The sequence below is a fragment of the Mesocricetus auratus genome, unplaced genomic scaffold (assembly GCF_017639785.1).
Source record: "Mesocricetus auratus isolate SY011 unplaced genomic scaffold, BCM_Maur_2.0 Super-Scaffold_100019, whole genome shotgun sequence".
Taxonomy (NCBI): domain Eukaryota; kingdom Metazoa; phylum Chordata; class Mammalia; order Rodentia; family Cricetidae; genus Mesocricetus; species Mesocricetus auratus.
In genome coordinates this window covers 25232531-25253417 of record NW_024429200.1, presented here as the reverse complement: position 1 = coordinate 25253417, position 20887 = coordinate 25232531, and the positions used below count along the sequence as shown (strand labels likewise).

Sequence of the window (20887 nt, the reverse complement as noted above, 5' to 3'; positions counted from 1 at the left end):
AATAGATCCATGTTGTAGCACTATCAATATTATATTCTCATTACAGACATTGATGTTTTACTTCATAGGTAGTCCATATTCTATGTATCCATTCATAAGCAGATAAAAATTTGAGCAATTTATGTTTTGAGTTTTCCATAAAGTTGTTTTATATAATTATGAACAATTGTTGGTGGGGTTCTGAGTTTTAATTTGTCTTGCATATGAACCTATGATGAAATTAATTAGCATGTGGTAATCCTAGCTTAACACTTGTGGCATGGCTCTCTAATATACTTTTTAACTGATATATATAAAAGCATACTCTTGTTCTTGGGGTACCATGAGATGTTTTCATGCATGAGGGTTTTGTATAATGTTTACATATGGTTGAATCTCCTAATTTATCATTTCTTCATTTTGAAGCATGTGAAATCTTTCTTTTTTCTAGCTTTTGCAGTTTACAACACAATACTGTTATCCACAGTGTCTTCTGTCACATAAAGCTACATCAGAACCACTAATAGCTAACTTAACCTTACAACTGTTGATCAATCTCTCCCCTCCCCATACTAAGTTCAATACTTCTTGTCTCTGGTAAACACCATTCTACTCTCATATACTTTGAGTATCATAACTTTTAACTTTGACACATGAATGTGATTATGCAGTGCATGTCTTTCTGTAGGCTGGTTTATTTCATTTAATACAGTAGATTTCTTCCAGTACTTCAGAAGTTCTTTATATAAATGGCATTTTCTCTGTTTGTTCATTAATTCATGGGCATTTTTATTGTTTTCATTCCATGGCTCATATAAATGCTGTTGCAAAAAAATATGTCATTTCAGAGGTTTCCTCACTGAATTTATTCCCTTAGAAAATCCAGTAGTGATCTTAACAGATCATAAGTTCTAGTATTTTTAATTCTTAGGTAACCCTCAAACTGTTTTCCATAATGAGTTACTAGCATACATTCTACCAAAAGTACCCTTACATTTCCATTTCTCAATATCTTTACCAGCAATTGCTATCTTTTGGTTTTTGAGAATGCTTTTCATGCTAGAAGTAACGCCTCACTGTGAATTGCTTTGATTTTCCAGACAATGGGTGGTATTTGCAGGTTTTTTCATGTTCTTGTTGTAAATTCATACGACTTATTTTAAGAAACACAAATCTTTATCAGTTACTCAATTTTTAATAGTCATTCTTCCTTGTTGTGTGTTTGTAGCACCTTTGTCACAAATCAATTGCCTATAGATGTGCTAGTCACCTTGCTGTCCCATCGTTGTGTGGGCTTAGCATCTGTCACTAATACATTCTCCTCCTAATTCTGCCTTCATCTCCTCTCAACATAGTCCTTGACGAGGCCTGGATTGTCCTCTATCTTCATCCTCTTTTTCAGACATGTAATAAGTTACTTTTTCTGTAACTATCAATCTTTCTCCTAGTACTCTCATTCAGTTATCCCTGGTCATTCCGAACTTAAGAGTTTTCTATGAACATAAACATCACCATCTTCTCTCCCACATTTCACTTCTTTCTGAAGCCTTTTCCTATCCAGCTGCTGATATCCCAGTCAACTACAAACTTTGCGGTTTGGAGTCATTACAAACTTCTTGTCCTTCACCCTATAGCCAAGTATTTAGTTCTGTTAGTTTTAGTTTCACAGAATCTCTTGTGATACCTATTTTTAATTAACATTGCTTGTGACCTTTTGACATCCAATGAGATATCCTTTTTCAAACAATAATGTCTTTGAAGGAAGAAACAATATTCCATGACCTCTGTCTCCACAAGATATCAGGGCTTGGTCCTTGGTGTGGCTGATGGTAAAAGCATAAACTTTAATAGTAAATAAAATACATGCTTTTTATGCTTTGAAATATTTTCCAAGTATTCCCAGAATATTTCTTCTAAACTGACAAGATCCAGAAGAGATTATTCAAATAATAAGTTATATTAAGATAATCTTACATCTTAGTAGCATGCATTACAGGTAAAACTTACTAGGAGGCACTCAGTGTTCAATCAACATTCAAACAAGAAGATCCTGGGCCTGGAGAGATAGCTCAGTGGTTAAGGGCACTGACTGCTGGTTTGATTCCCAGGCCCATATATCCTCATGTACCCATCTGTAACTCCACTTTCAGAGGGAGTCATACTGTATCTGCCTCTGAAAGACCAGGCATGCATGTTGTACACAGACGTACCTCTAAACAAAATACACGTACTTGTTTTTAATTTTTAAAAGTTGATATTCCCCTCAAAATGAATAAAAATGTTGATAACAAAAATAAATTCAATAAATCCAAAATGTGCTTGAAAATACAATGAAATATTTTGTCACGAAGAAAATAATAACCAAGAAAATACACGTAAGGCACTGATTTGTGAAGGATGATATATGAAAAGGGGATGTTGAAATTTTAGTAAAATTGGTTCTAATTTACATTACATTTCATATATGAGAGTTCTACAGTTGGTAGAGTTCCATTATAGGTGAATCTTTTATAGATAGTAGTACTGAGAATAATTAGAATGAGTGTTTCTCTTTGTGATCATTGAATGATTCATTACCATTGACAACACAAGAGTGAAGAAAAGAGAGGGTATTGCATACCACTTGGTACTATTTCTGGCAGACTACTGAATGCATGGTCACAGGAAAAGTTTCAAACACTCCAAACTGAGTGTGTGATTCCAGATTAGTGAGACCCAAATCCACCTCAACCATTAGTTTCCATTTCATAATGGATTTATACACATTATACACATAATGATGTGAAGATTTTAAAGCTGTCTTATATAGTACACTATATACTGAATTTGGACTTGACTTCATTTTTATTTCTGAAGATGTCTTGTGGACCCAAGGCAGAGTCAATGTCCTTATTGTCTCCCCAATGGATCTTCTGGGCCAAAAAAGCCTAGTATCTGATTGGTAAACAGGAAGATTGACAAGTCATTACTCATTCCTACTTTGTCTAAATTTTAAGTGGTTGTTGCTTTATAGTTTGACCTCCATTGTGATGTACAATATAAATGCAATATATTCACACATTTATCTTCTAACTTTATACAAGTGTACTGCAGAAAATAATTATTTCAAAAATATTTTTAATAATTATCTTTTATTCAAGCAAACTTAGTCTAATTATGTATCATGAATGATCAAATGAGGGGTCAATAGCTATAGATGCATAATTTCACTCTGATAGATTGCTGTTTGAAAATAGGTTATGACAATTAGATGATTAATCTTCTTCTATTAAATAGCGCTATGGGGCTTCAGATCACATTTATCAGTGAATTCTCTTTAGTATGAACATAACAGGAAGACAGACAAGACAAAATGGAGATTTATACTCTTTGATTAATAATCTGTTTACTTTTAATCAACTACAGTTGGGAAAATAGCCAGAAAATGAAATTTTGGGGAGATTTATTTGATGTTCTATATCCAGGATATGTTAAATGCAAAATCTGTTAAAAGTTGGAAGATGTGAGTTTGATGAGTGAAAACCCAGACACTCTGCTGGCAGGTTTTTTGGGGTGCTGTTTATCTGCAAAGCCAAGACCCCTTGTCAGTGCACTGGGGAGTGCCTGTGTAAACATTCTTGCTTTGCCTGCTCCACACAGTCGTCTCTAGTATCGTGTTTCTTCTGACCTCGCTCTCTGAAACCAATTACAGGAGATCCATTTGGACTGTTTCTATTTTCATAAGAAGCCTAGGCAGCAGTGTTTTTCTCAGAGATGAATATCAACATCAAATATGCTCCTGAGTGCTTTGTTATTTATGTTTCAGAGAGATTTTGTAGCCTTCAGCTCTCAAGAATGTGTCACGCTGTGCTGTTTATACATAGAAGATATTAATGGGTGTAGATGTCATTTTTCATTTTAATGTCTCAAATGCAACAGACTGATAGGTTAAGCATTCCTATTTTTATGGGGAGCGATATGAATGATGTCTGTTTTCTCCCAAGTATTCATATGTATTTACTTAGGGAAAAAAAGATTCACTTACAAACCTTAGAATATTCAATATTTTGGTTTTCTGGGTATCACTAAACTGTGATCAAGTAATTTTATTTCTATTGAGTATTTTAATGTTCAAAAAGAAGAAGGAGGAGGAGGAGGAGAAGAAGAACAAGGAGGAGGATGAGGAGGGAAGGGAGGAGGAGGAGGAGAAGAAGAAGAAGAAGAAGAAGAAGAAGAAGAAGAAGAAGAAGAAGAAGAAGAAGAAGAAGAAGAAAAGAAAAAACCTGATGGATTTTCTAACAATTCACAAAGTTTTTTATCTTAAATTAACTCTCATAGTGACCTATTCCATAGAATTAGTTTTTGTGAGTCTCACTACAACATGGGTTAATACCAAGGGAGACAAATGACATGCCTGAACTTTGCTTTGCTTACAAAAGTTTAGTTTTTTTTAAATTGTGCAGCAATAGTGAGAGTTGATTTTTTAATAAATATTTTAGAGAACAAAATACACTCAGATCTAGAAAATCTTTTTCTTACGCCTTTGCTGCTACGAAAAGTGTAACTTCAATCTATTAATAAATACGTTTATTCCTTTCTCAAAATATTAAATCTTATTCCATTTTGAGAATATTCTATCTTAATGCTTTCTAGTTAGGCAAATGTTTTAAAGCATATCCTTAATTGAAAAGCAAAATACTTTTGAAACTCAAACTCTGCTTGCTTTTGCAATCTCCCCTCTCACTCATTCAAGAAGGACTCAGAGTTTACTAAAGATATTTTGTAAATAACCCTTGGGTTTCTTCTATAAATAAATTCTGAAGGAGAGGTGAGCATATCACACTAGATGTATCTGAAACTTCATGCGGACAACTGATACTTATCCTTTCTATTCATCAATCTATAATAAGCAAGTGATTTTCACATTAATAATTTGTGCAATTCAGCACGGTGCAGTGTATTAAGGAAAGTGATTTACTTTATAACCTTTCATTTTTAATAGTGACCGCAATCAATTACAAAGGTGAGACAAGTGTCCCTGAGCAATTGTTAAAATTTAACTCTAAAGGAGTATCCAGAATTTTGGGAATAAAACTGTCATATGATGTGTGCAGCTTGAGTGTGATCTGCCAGGGATTTCTACATGTGGGGTTTAAATCTTGCATGTGTGCTTGAGATTCCTTATTGTTATCCCACATCTTGTGTTTATCATAGCGATTGTTACTGCTCACAAAAAGAATGTGGAGACAAATGGCTATTATTTTTCATAAGTGCCTGTATTGGAAGATAATCCTCAGGTATTTTAAGGATACTCTAAGTGCATATGAATTATAAGGAACAGAAGGACCAAACTTTAACAAGTTGGTCTGTTAAAAAGAGTGAAGGTGTGTGCCTCTGACTAGCCATAATTTCATGAGCAGAAGCTCTAATATATCCAGTTGTCTAGTATGTTTCTATAGCACTGGAATTCACACAAGATAATGGCTAATGTTGGTGTTGAGATGGAGGAATGCAATTCAGAAATGTAAATAAAATGAACACAGTGAGTGAGCCCTAAGTTAGAAACTAGATGAATCACAGATTGGGTTTTCATACTGCCTTGAGACGTTAATCCAGCAACTGGGGAACTAACTGATTCTTCAGTTACTTCTCTGCACAATGAGAAACCTAGAATTGACATACTCTAAGAATTTGTCTAGCTCTAGAATTTTGAAATTGTTAGTAATGACTGACCTGGTGACCATGATATTGTAAGGGTTTAGAGATCTATCAAGTTTCAGTGGAGTATGTAAGAAATGGAACGTTTCCCATAAATAAGTATGCCTTCTTTCTGTGATACCTATTATACTAACTTGGAAATTCAAGTATAAAAGCATTATGTCTTTCTTCTAAGTTCTGAAAAAAATGGAATTTCCAGCTTTCCAAGTGAATGTACTTCATTGTGGTATTGGGTATTCTCTTTGCCTAGAATTTTGGACATTTTTAATTAAAGATTGATTTATTTGACAAAATAGAAGTGGCATGGCACACTGAAATGCGCACTATTCTTGAAGCCAGGTGACCTTGAACAAAACATTCATGGATAGCCTTATGCCCTTAAACAAAGCAAATGACAACTCTAGCCCTTATTGTTAGCCCATTTGTCAAAATGAGGGGATCATATTTTATGATTTCTCGGATTGCTTTTAGTGTGGATCATTAGAAAAGTATAAGGACAACAACCTTTTACATAAAAAGATATATGGGAGAGAGATCTCAAAGAGGAGAACATGTGGAAAGTAATTGTTTTCATTGTTATTTTATTAAGTTTTAACTCAAGCCACACCATAGTAATATCAGTTTGAAAGTTGCTGCTCATAGTCAGTTTTTAGATCACAGTTGAAAGGTCTTATGCATATTATACAATTTTAAGTGGAGTTTTCCAGTGAATGCTATGATAATAATACGACTACAGAATTAATTTTTAGTTTATCCTCATACTGGATTGTGTAAGTTGTCTGATCTCACTGACATATGTCATCCTTAGCAATGCTTAGCTTAAGTTGTAATTACTTGAAAAGTTGTTTTTTTTTTTCGATAAGCACACAACACACTCAAAAGGAAAAGTCATCACTATGTGCAAGTGTGCTTCCAAATGCAGAAACAGCGCTTGACAAAGGTGCTAGATCCTGCTATGGGAAGACAAATCAGTGCTGTTAGGGGAGGGTGCTAGTGCACCCAGTTTGTTTACCTTGGCTTCTGTGTCTGCCAGCTTTCTCAGAAAACTTGCTTGGAGCCAGACTGTAGCAGCCCTTTCTCTGTCTTTTCATAATTGATCAGGGGATGACTGCTTTCCCCGAGGGTTAAGACGTGGCAACTTTTTCTGTTTGCTCAGCATCTCAATGCAGTAGTTCAAACATTGTTCACACCAGCTGGCGTGTAAAGCCATACGCACATCTTGTCAAAGCAACTGTTGTCATGGATACTAGAAACTCACTCAAAAAACCGTATCATTGATCCCAATCAAAATTGTAGTTATTATCAGCTTAGAATCTTAATTATTACAAGCGAATATTGATCTAACTGTGCTTTTCCACAACGGGGAAAAATTATCTTATATTCCAAAACTGTGAATAACAATAACTTTTATATATCAAAAAAATTCATCACTACTGTTCATGGAACATAGATGTCCAGGAAAAAAATAAATTTTAAATAGTACCTCTCAAAAACTATTAAACTATTAGTTTAATGTAGTGTAAAATATATTTAAATAATGTAAAGGTTTCTGGTCCTAGTTTGTGTAAGTCGTATAGTCCATTCACCAATCTGTCCCCTCTGACCCTTCTCTAGGAAAAAGCATGCTTGCATTACTTTCTTATGTTGTATTTTTTTCCTGAGTGGGTAAGAAAACACAAAAATAAATGAAAACATCTTCTGTTTTGATTGGTATTCTGTCACACACAGAAACAAACCTGATTGGTTGAGTGGTAATTTCTTTGTTCTCTGATTTTGCTAAGAATGCAAATGTAACCCACTCAATTTTATTTGGCATTAAAACTGCACTTTATTTTGTCAAAGGAGAGGGTTTTTTTCTCCCCTTGAATTGTAAGTACAAAAAAAAAAACCTGTTTTTAATCTTAGTGAAAATCCTTATTAATTCACTTTCAAGATAATCTGATGTTGATTTGTCAAATTTAATTACAGCTTCCGGTAACACTTGAAGTCTACTGCTTTTGCTTCAAAATTGTAATACGAAAATGCAAATAGAATGATAATTTGAAAGGGAGTGGGCATTTTAGGAACACTCAGAGATAAGTTCTGTGGGAATGAGGTTATTGATGCAGTTTGTGGTTTTCTCTTCTTGAAGCACTTTCAACAAATTAGATTTATGTCCTGCAGGATTACATGCATCTGCACAATTTTGAATAAATGTATATATGTATGTTTTGTGATTTTTCTTTTCATATCAGGAGAAAAAAGAATAATGTTGTAGAGAAGGTTAATGGTCCTTATTTATATTAAATAAGGAACAACTTAAAAGCCATTCCAAGTTTTAAAAAAATATTTAGCTATTTTCTCCTTTTTTCTCTCAGGCTCTCCAGGCAGCAAGACAACTTCTGTTACAGCAGCAAACAAGTGGGTTGAAATCTCCTAAGAGCAGTGACAAACAGAGGCCATTGCAGGTTGGTAATGCATGCCTGTCCTTGAGACCTGATCTTAATGATGTTCACAGCACTAACGACAGATGTGCAAAGCACATTCAATTTATATATGAAATTAGAGCATTTGCATATACATGTAATGTTAGCTCCAAAAGAGTATTCATGGAATCTTTGTAAAGGGGCTATACATACACTATTAGCATGGATTTCCAAAAGTTTCCAAGTTCATTCTGTGCAAAAAATTATTTAAGAATTTGGTTCATGCAGGCATAAAATATTTTGTGTAAATTACTTTGTGGATATTAATGGGGTCTTATTCACTAGTAGGCTAAAATTTGAAAATTAAATCATGGTGAAAATGTATGAAAGGAACCAAAGCAGTCTTAGGTAATGGTCTGCAGTAATATTCAAGTGACAAGCAACGAATGCATAAGGACACCCTGACTGCAAAAAATCTGAGAGTTTGCCAAGGAACTGTGACTATTGCTACAGTTATAAGACCACATTCTGGAGCTTGTTGTCCTTCCCTACTCTGCTTGTCCAGGGGAAGTGATGTAATTATTCACGCTAAAAGAAGTTGTGTTACATAAATATAACCATTGTGTTTACATATAGTCTCTCAACCAAGTTATATGGAACATTTCCTTGGGGCAAAATATTTTAATCAGGTTGTTCAGTAGGTAGAATGTGGAGTTGGAGTTACATCTCTGACAAGTTTTCTCAGAGTTTTTGAAAAAATAAACAATATTTTCTCCTGGAGCATTTGTTTCTTATACATTTTTTCCTAATAAGGAAAACTTTATTATTGGTTAAACAGTCATTTCATGTAGCTTTATTTTGACAAGATATTCTCTTTTTAGTGGCTTTACCTTTTCATGTTTAGGTGTTTTCACAGAGGTTAACTTCTAACATATAAGAATATGATGGTGTTCTATATCGTAGATTCTATTAAGAGAATCAAGAGCTATTGATCTATATAATCCAGAAATCTATTATAAAAAATGCATAGGCCCTAAACAAAATTGACATGAAAACACATTTTCTTTAGAACAAGGTCCTTGGTTGCAGGAGAAGGAAGCTAAGACTACAAGGAACTCAACAATGTCTAAGGGTCATATTTCTGGAATGACTGTAATAGCAAAAATATTTCATGGAAACTTCCAGAATTTAGGATTACTTTCAGAATTTTTATTTTTTAAAGAATTCCATGGTATTTTGTTTTGATTAATCAGGAATATTGGTGAGGACTTTTTATGTCTGTCCTAGTTATAGAAGTGAGTGTAACACTGTCATAATTACCTGACTCCATGTGACTCTGTTGATTGACATAACAGGAAAATTCAGAAAATAGGGCATAGACCTCTACTCTAGTACAGTTTCCGAGTGGGAATTTTACTTTCTTTTTAGTGTGGAAAGAGGTGATTTTGATATTGACAACATAAGTTAAGGTTTGGAAAGAAGTTGTTTTGAAAGTCAGATAATACTATTATCGAATTTATATGTTGTATTTCTTGACATCATAGAGGATTTCAGTTGCCTCTTCGTCTTCAAAGCTCAGTGAGTAGAAGTGTCTTTCCTTGCTGGGTATCAGGGTGTCTATGGAACCAACAATTTGGCTCTAGTTTTCTTTCTTTTTTATGCTGTAGTTAAACTTCAAGTCAGTATTTGATACTCAGATGAACTAAAATACATGTTTTTTATTTATATTATTATTATTTATTTGTTCACATGTACAAGGTTGCTCTGAAATAAGACTTTGTCCATGTGTCAACTGTAACATAAATCAGTTCTGAGCAGAAATCCTTAATATCCTTGGTTCAGCATGAAAGACTAATAAAATTCATTGAAAATATACCTTAGCAACTGCAGCTGATAAAAATACTGCAGCCTCTCCTTGTGCCACATGTATTTTGTGTTTTATGAGCAAATGGATCCACTCCATGGTATAGACTGTAAGACCACAATGCTTTAGTATCATGTGTTGCTGTAATGGGATCATTATATAAAATGTCACAGGAATGAAAAGTAGTTTTTTTATGAATGAGAAATTAGAACTAATGAAGACTTACTTCTTCCCCCAAATATGCACTGTAATTAATACAATGTGAAACTGAAATTTTAATATTTTATGCTCCTTGATAAGTTTAGCAGTTGTAGACATGAAGAGATTGTATTGTAAGTCTAATCAAAACGTAGCTGTGTTCCACGCTAGCTTATACATCTATTTTTAAACAGAGATATTATTCAACGCTCATCTTGGCCTCTGCAAATATTATTAACATGAATTGTATTTGTTTTTAAAACTGGAATGTATTTGCTAGAATTTTTAATCATGTAATATGAAATTAATATTTTAAAGTATCTTTATATGACTTTCTCATAGCCTTGTTTTTGTCCTAGTAACTCAGAGTTTAACAAAACTTTTTCATATAGTTGATATGTATTATATTTTAAATTTTTGGGGTTAATTGAAAAAACTGAGCACCCTTGCAATACATGGTATTTGATGATCCTGAGTAACAGAGCTTCCTGACATGTCATTCATAATGCCTTGGAAGACAAGAACAGATGCTTTTTTATTATTATCGTTTAAAATTTTGCTTTCAAACAGATGTTTTACAAACTTAAAAATAAAATTCAGGTCTGGTAACAATTCTTTGATGGTTCAAGTCACAAGAACAATATGAAGATGCTTGTTTAACACTCACCTGAATGTCATTAATTCTTAAAAAGTGGGGACAAGATTTGAAATGTAGCACGATACTGTAAGATTTTTCAGATCAGTGTTTATATTCTGCTCCCTTTCATTAATATTTTCCCATTTCTGTTATTATCATGTGAACTAAAAATGGAAATAAGAACTATGATCATCTTCATTACCAGTTTTAGTTGTGACCACAGTTTCCCTTGTATCTGAATATTTATGTTTAAAATATTTTATATGTTCTATTCATTATATGATGTCCCAATTAAATAGGTCCAGGCAGTACGTATATCTGTTAACATGATTCTGACAAATTACAAATACTGGGATGCACAAGGCACCCGATGTTCACCTAAACATCATCACATGACTTTTCCTTGCATTTTTACTACATCCCAGGAAACAATCTTATTAGAACAGCAGATTCAGGTCTCCTTTTAACATGGGATTTATTTGATTTCATTGCTTGCACTGCCGACACATGATCTACTTAATAGTGATCCATACTGAGGAAAGTTTGCAACCAAAAGTATTTAGTGGTTTCAATTTCATGAAACTAATTTTTATGTTAGGGTGAATAAGCACACACATGCACACCCAGCATTCATGCACACTTCAAAATTCTGAAATTTTTTCCTATAAAATATATTAACGATGTCTAGCCTATGACATACTTGCTTAATTTAGTTTAGATCTGAAAAACTGGTTGCATTATTGTTCTTGTTACGTTTACAGCTATGAGACAGACTTGTGGTTCTCCAACATCTGTGCAGTGCCCAGATGTAAATTTAAGGGAAATGCCATTGCTTTGCTTCCTCAGATGAGTATCAGTATACAGCATTGAAACCATACCTTCCATGAAGGTTCAGATCTTATATAAAATATCTGCGTTCAGTAGGTGATTAAAGTTATTAATTTTTTATAAGTATGTCTTAACAGGTGGAAGAGTAGAATAGTTGAAAGCAAAAGTGAATTAACCAGAGGAATCTTATTCTGACTTGCCAAAAAATCATTATATAAATGTGAAGAAGTCACTTGACATTCTTAAAGATACTGGAAAGATTAGCTAAATGTAAAATGTCATGAACAAAGTTATTTTTTTTAATTTTGAAGAAAGTGATGGGCATCTTGAGTTTTTTTAACCTAATGATTTGAAGGACCAAAGCATCCATTTGATAACATGACACAGCCAGAAAATGCTTTTGAATCAAATAATTAAATCTCATGTTTTAGGAAATTATTGTTTCAATAAAACACTTACCAACATCCAATGACCTTACATTTCAATAAATGACAAGCAACAATACTATAAATTGCAATAGTGTTACACAAATATATATATATTATATTCTTCTGGATATGTTTTTGCAACCTGCCTTTAAATGTTGTGATATAATGCAATTTAGCACTATTTATCACTTGTTCTTATCCCTCAAATCAAAAAATGGTAAAATTAACAGCAGCAGCAAAAATGCATTCTCATTCTATAATCAACTACTCGGTAATTCATGTTCTCTATCAAATATCAGGACTAAAGCAGACATGTTCTAACTTTAAAATTAGTAATGTACTTTGGGGAGAATACTAACTTTATGGGACTTGAACTAGACATGAAAAAAATAAAATTCTACTTACGGATTAATAAAACATGAAATTAAACCTTTTAAACATTAGTTCTAGTTGTAAGAATTTGGAATATTTTCCCAGCTAAACAGTATTATATAAAAATTTTTAATAGTTTCACTAGCAGAAATCATTGTGGTATAGAAAACATAAAAATAAATTTGGACAGTTTTTCCCTGCTATATCTTGTCTCTACAAAACATTCAATGAGCTAGGTATGTTGCATCTTGATCATAAAATAATGAAAGGTTTAATTTATGCATGCATTAGACCATGTTTGTGTTATTTTGATTTTCATTCTAGCAGAAAACTATTCTGAAAGGCAGCCTGAAGAGGCAGGTCTAAATTAAAATCATTCTTTAGCTAACATATATTTCCACTGGTGAGCATGCGTCTTGAAACTAACCACCTGTAGAAAACTATCTGTGGTACCTAGCCTATCAGCTCCAAGTGCATCTGTGTAGAAAACATCCCATAAGGTCAACTAATGGCATGGAGAAGGAAGAAAGTACAAGTTTCCATCTTGAGTATGCCTTGTATCAGTAAGAGGGTAGTCACTTAAATTTTTGAATCCCATTAACTCATCTCAAAAGTGGAAATTAAAACCCTACAAAATTATTGAGCAAAATAAGTAGACTACATACAGTATACATGTATAGCCTATGTCCTTAGGCAATCAGTTAATATTTCATCATCTTTGCAAAAGTCTCCAAAACCTTGCCATTTAGGTCTAGGACATATATACCATAGTGCAGTTTCTGCCATTCATCCATAACTTTTCACTATTCTGAACTATTCTAATGAGCTAAAAAATATTCCTTAGTTTGAAAAAAGCAATTGTGAATGTTTAGGGACTGCCAGGGATGTCATCCGTTACAGGATACCCTGGTTTGTGTGTTTCTCATTCATGGAGTACAATTCCTGTTAATATTTTTCTCTCCAACTAGACTTCCCTGTAACAGCAAGAAGTAATGGTTAGTGTTGACTGTCAACCTGACAGGCTTTAGAATCAGCTAGTGGACAGGCTTCCAGGAATACCTTTGAGGGATCATTTAATTAGGTTAGGTTCTGGGCCTGCTTGTGAGGCATTGTATTGATTCTGTTTATTAAAGTGTACTTGGGACCAGATTTGCAAATATAGAAGGAAGGTATCTAATCACCAGAATTCATATTCTCATCAACCTGTTGCCATGCCTTCCATGCCATGATGGGCTATGACCTGGAACTGTGAATCAAGACAAATGCTTCTCGTAGGTTGTTTTTGTCAGAATTCTTTATCACAGCAAAGAGAGAAAAAGCCAGCACAGGAACCATGAATTTTCTATTCCAGTCTTGTGCCTGGCTCAGTCCTTGCATAAGAGGACATCGGTGAACATGTGGTGAAGCCATTCATGCAGAGAAAGTTTGTCATCTGTGAGAGTGAGGTTGTGGGAAAAGAAAGAACCCTCCAATCATTCAGTACGGGTTGCCCCTCCTCAGGGACTTAGGATGAACTTAAAATTATATTAAGACTCAGATCCAATATACTAGATTTTGGGCCAGAGAGGATGTGGCACAAAAGTTTGAAAAGTAGAGGCTGAAAGAAAATTGTCAATACAGACTGCTTGATCAGTGAGGCTTTTACAAAAGCCTAATTGTTGAGGGCATAGAAAATAAAAGTTATACTGGGGGTTGTAGCTCTGTAGTTGAGAGTTTACCTGGCATATACAAGACCGTGGGTTCAATATCTAGCACTACACACACACACACACACACACACACACACACACACACACACACACACAAAGTTGGCTTTGAAGAAAAGAAATTCATTATTGCGATAAAGCATGGACATGTTTGATGGAGCAAATTTTATTTGAATATCAACAAAGATGTAGAGAGAGGAAATTATGAGACCTAATTAACAGTGGAAGTGGGTAGTAATGTCTGGGTAGCATAGAAATTCAATAACACAAAAATAAGAATGGGCTAAAAGACTTGCTTTGGTTACTTCTTGTGACTATGGCAAAATGCCCAACAAAGACAACTGAAGTGAGACCAGAGATATGACTTGAAGGTGAAAACTGGAACAATGTTTGCTTTACAGCATCCCCTTGTATATCACAGCCACCTTCAAATCCAGGTCAGGAGACAGAATCTCTTTTCTGGCCTCTATGAGCATCCACACACATCTAACACACACACACACACACTCTATATATATATATGTATATATGTCTCTGTATAATAATAATGCTAAAAAATTCCAAAGAAGCAATTGAAATGAGGGAAATTATGTTTGAATCACAATTTCAAAGGATTCAGTTCATGGCTACTTAGTCCCTTGTGGGTAAAGCACTATGGCTTTGGAACCATGTTGTAATGGAAGTTTGTTCATGTTATGGCCAGCCAGATAGTATTTAACAGTGGGGGTGGGTTATACGCAAGAAAAGAAGCAAAAAATAGAATACAGGAGAACAGAACAATCGACTTAGAAATTGAATTATTGAGGAAGATCAGGGAAAAAAGTCTTTCAATGACAAGGCTTGTCTGGTGTGGAAAACTATGTCTACCAAAAAACCAGTAGAGTGTTTAGTTAAATTAAATGTTGATATTTTAATCCCACATTTTTTATTGATTGCGAGTAATTTTTAGAATCAGCAAGGATAGTATGGGCAATAATGAATAGGAACATTGTATTCAAATTAATGTTCGCAAAAAATAAAGAATTTAATAAATGGACCTTTATTTCTTAGGTTGCTACAAAAGAAATTTTATATAGCATAAATTAAATGTGGTAGAAAATTGCTTTCTCAGAGGTTAGATTTTCTACTTCCTTAGCTACCCAGGTGCTTGTTTCTTTCTGTAATCTGTTAGGAATTTAAGTACATATTCCCTGGACTTCTCTACCTTAGCTAAAGTGAAAGAAAGGAATAAAACACTAATATTGTTATGGGACCTCTCCATAGGATTTAAGACTTAGACTTTGAATTTTATCTTAAGATGTTTGGAAGTGTTGTAAAAGCTCCACTGAATGACAGCATGATGAACAGTCTGAGCACACGATTAAAGACAAAAAGCAAAATTATTTAGAATTTCACATCCATTTAAGGCTATGTCTCCTATGTGGATTCTATTCTTATCTGTCAGCCCATATGCTACACTGCACTTAAGTTTCCTAAATACCTACCTGCTACTTGATTTTCTCTGCTGTATTCTTTCTTCCTTTACTATGTGTTCACCATGGAATCTTTTCTATTCCTTTGATCTCATGTGTAGTATGAAAAAAATTATAACTAATTCTAACTAGATCCTGAAGATTGTCCTAGTCATAATTTTATCCATAAATGATGAATTGTGTTGATTCTTATAACCCAGTGTCCAGTGTTTATTATTATTTTATTTTACTCAAAGAGTTTCTTTAACAAAATTTAAGTTATAGTTTTAGTATGAAAGTAACGTTATTCGCGATTCTCTCGGTGACTTAGAAGAATCTAGACCTTGAATCATTTTCATGATACTAGAAATATCCCCCTACTTAAATTTATGAAACATACAAATCACCAGAATTGTTATCTTTGAGTGAATCTTTAGTAATTCTCCCAAAACTTTAAAATGAATATCCAACTTATAATTTCTCAGGACAGTTATATTAATAAGTAGCCCCTCTAAAGGCATTTTAGCTATGTAAATTATATGTGTTATAATAGTGCTAGATTTTGTATCACAGAATTGAAAAATATCAAGCAAATGGTAATGAATGGTTCTTTCAAAAGTATTTACTCACTACCTTAATGTGAAAATCATATAGTTTCATTATAAGAATGTACCTTGAGTTTTATGTTAAATTGTGATTGAGGACTAAGGTACTTTTCTCAAAAGCACTAAATAAATGTTAATAAATTGCTCTAATATAGTGGTTTTCTAAAAAATTAAATGGTACTCTTTGACTAGATAGGAAGAAACTACTCATGAGAAATAATTATAGTAGACCCTTGAAATTCACAAGGTGTATATCCTAAGGTCTTCAGGAAACTAAAACTTCAAGAAATTTTCATTTCATAACTTCCTTGTGAGAGTGTTCAGTCTTCCTTTCAAACACAGTTCTCCTACTCTAGGAGAGTATCATGGTTCTATACAAAGTGTAACACAACAACAGTTTTACAATTTTCCATCGAACTTTACACATTGTCTTCATTAATCTTTTAAAAATCCAAAATATTATGGCTATCATATGTAGGTTTAAGTGTATAACTGGGTCCACAGGTTAAAGCAGCATTATTGATAGCAAATGCCGGAGATTTAGGTCATCAGTGGAAGAGATCATCAGACTGTCCAGCCTCTTGGTGTACTTGTATGTTTCATAGCTAGAGAAATTATTCAGGAATATGACACAGGAACTTTGGAATCATATTCCTAAAAGTAGATGGGTTCTCAACAGCCAGGAATTTTAAAGTTCTGTTCTACTAGCTATTACAATCTTGCATCTATTGGGAACATCCAATGCAACCAAGTAAGTTCCCTTTACTTTCTGAATTGCTATAGTATATAGAGTTAAGAGACTTCATTACCTTGCATAATCTCCCTTTTTAATTATAAATTTCAACTGGCTTTCATAAATTATCTGGGAGGTCTTAGTGAAACTTTCCTGACTTGTCTTTGAGGATACAGGGGAAGGCCATTACTTAAGAGCACAGAGACCTCACAGAAGCGCAATAAATGATTGGAGCCTTTGTTTCCATAACTACCAGTTACTGACTAGTTTTGCCGGAGGGTTCCTCTTTGAGGTCTTAATCCTTCCAGATAGAAATCCTCTGTCTAGATTTCAGCTGAAGTCTGGAATCACATCCAGCTGTGACTAACAGCATGTCGATTTTTTCTTTTTTTTTAATGTTTTGTCATTTAGTTTTACTACAATCTTCATTGAACCTGTTTAGCCAATGCTTAAGCATTTGAATAACACAAACTTCCTTTGCACACTATATAAATTCTTACACTTAGGATGCTAACACTTGCATTGCTGTAAAAGCTGCCAGCTTGACATCTTCCACTGCTGGTGCTACTGCACATTCTCAAGTGATAAACCAAGGCACACAGTGAACATTATGGTGTGCTCACATGAGGAAAATCTGTTGTATCAAAGAAAGATTCAATTCTTATATAGATTATGTCTGGAAAAAAACCTGAAAAAAGAACACAAATGACAGGGTTTTGTCTACACTATATCTACTCCCTACAGATCAATCATGGTGTGGACATTTAAGAGATTAATTCATAAGAAAACTGGACAGAGCTGTCATTTGCGCAAAGCTCATTGTCATTGATAAGCTCCTCTTTATCCGTGGGTGTATAAATTCCCACCATCAATAGGTGTGATAACTTCCCTAGAATCTACGAAAACATTTAGGACAGTGGTTTTCAACCCTAAGAAACTGTGTGAAAACCTTTTCTAATGCATTCCAGCTCAGTCTCCTGAGTTAATGTAGCTGGGGATGAGAGTACTGAAAATCAAGAGGCCCAAAAATCTCCAGGAAATTCCTCCTCAGGTTGTCTGAGGCTGAGTGTCAGAACCCCAGACTTCCTACTTCTCTTGAATAGGAAAATGTTTCTCTGTAATTAAGAGCTATTGAACTTGAATCCCAGTAATGTTCTGTGTCAGGAACATCTCTCCGAGACTTTTTTTTTCTCTCTTGTTTATCTTTGCTTTTGTTACATAGCCAGTCAGGTTTGAACTTGCTATGAGACCAAAGATGATCTTGAATCCTGATCTGCCTTCTTTCACCTCTCAGAAGCTAGGATTGCAGGCCTGGACCACCAAACTTGATTTTTGTGGTTCTAGATACTGAAGCCAGGGCTCCACCTGTGCTAGACTAACTCTACAACTCACACCTCAGCCTTCTGCTTTCCAACCAGATGAATATATGCTGAGCTTTTGCTCTCTTAGGTTGCCTCCAGATTTAGCAGCAGTGTGTGTTTTGATTATTCTATGCATTTCTTTTTAAACGTTAGCTGAAGAAAAATTAGCCATATTCAAGCTTCCTGAGATGTTGCTCTAATATATTCTTTTCAAAACTATTTCTGACAATAATATCAGGATCGCATGAAATTATCAGTGGCAAATGTATTCTCTATTATACTGGCTAAAAGAAACAGATAAATAAATAAATAGATGCATCCTAATGGCTTCAGCTGATACCCATTATCATTGTTAAGCTTGCTTTTGATATCAGAAACCCTAAGTAAAAATCTCATTTCTTCAAAAATGTAATGGCTCTGGTACCCTGCTCTCATTGTCTGATCCTGTTTTGTAACTATGACATAAGCAGAAACATGAAGTGCCCCTAGTTCTTCAAACATTGATTCCCTGCAACTAACTATATCCTGCAACTTTTAAGTATCTGTTGGTAACTAAGCTATGAAGTCTCGCTGATGTTTTCCTCACCCCACCAACACACACACATACATACATACCCAGACAACCCCCACACACATACCACATACACACACACACACCCCACACAGTCACCATATACATACACACATCCCCTCACATCTTACCACATTCATAAATACACACCACACACACACACACACATACACACATACACACACACACACACTCATCTTTTTTTTACATGCTTTTATTGAATATATGCAGCTGAATGATAACCACTATAAACTCCCTAAGGGCAAGGCTGCCTTGTTTATCTTCCATTTTCCAATGCCTAAAAGGTCTGAATGTAAGTTTTGCATAAATATTTGGTATCTATAGACTTGTGGCCATACATAAAGCTGTCAAGCCCTTCTATTCTTTTAGACTCTGGTTGTATCTTTCAACTGTCTACTGAATCATGTCAACCCAGATCAACAGGTTTCTAATTCAAATTATTTGTCTTTCCATGTCATGCTCAGTATTCCTATCAGCTTCCCCTGATCTTATCCAACAGCCTCTAACCATTAATCCATTCTAATCTGATAGTGTCATATCCTCTGCTCTGATAATGTGAAAATCCCCCACTCTAATCTCTCAACAGAAGACACAGGGCTCTCGGTGAACCATCATGGAATGACATGTGGCTTAATACTGAACTGCTTCCAAGCATACTATTTAATCACTGGCAAATATTTATGTTTCCCATGCTGTGTATTTTGAAGGGTGCCATGAGTGATAAGAATATTGACATCTGTTCTACTTTCTTCTGTAATTTTCCATCAGTTTAGAAGATCATTTCCATTACCTAGATGTCAAAGGCTTTCACATACTTCACAGCATTTACTCCTTGGAATTGTCATTGTTACCCATTGCACATGTGTGCTTCTAGAACATGTATCACACTTTTATCATTGAAAATACTGTAATTAGGCCGGGCATTGGTGGCGCACGCCTTTAATCCCAGCACTCGGGAGGCAGAGGCAGGCAGATCTCTGTGAGTTCGAGACCAGCCTGGACTACCAAGCGAGTTCCAGGACAGCCTCCAAAGCCACAGAGAAACCCTGTCTCGAAAAAAAAAAAAAAAAAGAAAATACTGTAATTATCATGATAGAGTATGCCATGTTTTTAAAGCATTATTTTTCATTTAAATTAGAAACAAGCTTGCTTCACATGTCAATCCCAGCTCACTCTCCTTCCCCTCCTCTCCTACACCTCTACCAACTCTCCCAGTCCCCCCACCCAATCCCCACTCTGCTCCCCAGGGAGGGTAGGGCCCTCTATGGGGGATCTCCAGAGTCTGTTTATTCATCCAGGGCAGGGCCTAGCCCCCCCCCACATGTCCAGGCTGAGAGAGCATCCCTCATTGTGGAATGGGCACCCAAAGTCTATTTGCATGCCATAGACCCCATAGACTTTCTAGGTCTCCTCATTGACACCCACACTCAGGGTTTCTGGATCAGTCCCATGCTGGCTGATCATCATCAGTCTTGGATCCAAGAGCTCAACCTTGTTAATGTTAGCTATCTCTATGGGTTTCATCAGCCTGACCTTTTTTTTTAAAATTTATTTAACTTTATTTTATGTGCATTGGTGTGAAGGTGTCAGGTCTCCGGAACTCAGTTACAGATGGTTGTGAGCTTCCATGTGGTTGCTGGGAATTGAATCTGGGTCTTCTGGAAGAGCAGCCAATGCTCTTAACTGCTGAGTCATCTCTCCAGCCCATAACCCCCTGTATCTTATGATTCATAGTACATACATCATCAAACCTGAGGCCTCAAAAAGCTAGAGGACCAGTAGATAAACCATAATGAGCTAGGGAAATCTGCCTCTGGAACTGAGTCCATAACACCGAGTGAACTGTACAGCAAAGATCAGGTTGTGAACAGGAATTCAAACATGGTAATATCCATAATTTATTTTTTATTTTTTTGTGTTTTTTATTTTAAATAGCTTGTTTTACATGTCATTCCCAGTTCCCTCTCCCTCCCCTCCTCCCGTATGTCCCCACCACCACCCCCCATCCTCCCACCCTATTGCCAATTCCTT

General features: G+C 34.9%; 1 protein-coding gene across 4 annotated transcripts in view; it reads left to right on the top strand.

Moving 5' to 3' along the window:
- The window catches only part of Foxp2 (forkhead box P2), a 517858-nt gene that overhangs the window by 353271 nt on the left and 143700 nt on the right, over positions 1–20887 (top strand). For all 4 annotated transcript variants that reach the window (XM_021233497.2, XM_040728635.1, XM_040728636.1 and 1 more), the window contains one exon: positions 8034–8123. In XM_021233497.2, coding sequence (XP_021089156.2) covers positions 8034–8123 — 90 coding nt within the window. The remainder of the gene's footprint in view (positions 1–8033; positions 8124–20887) is intronic.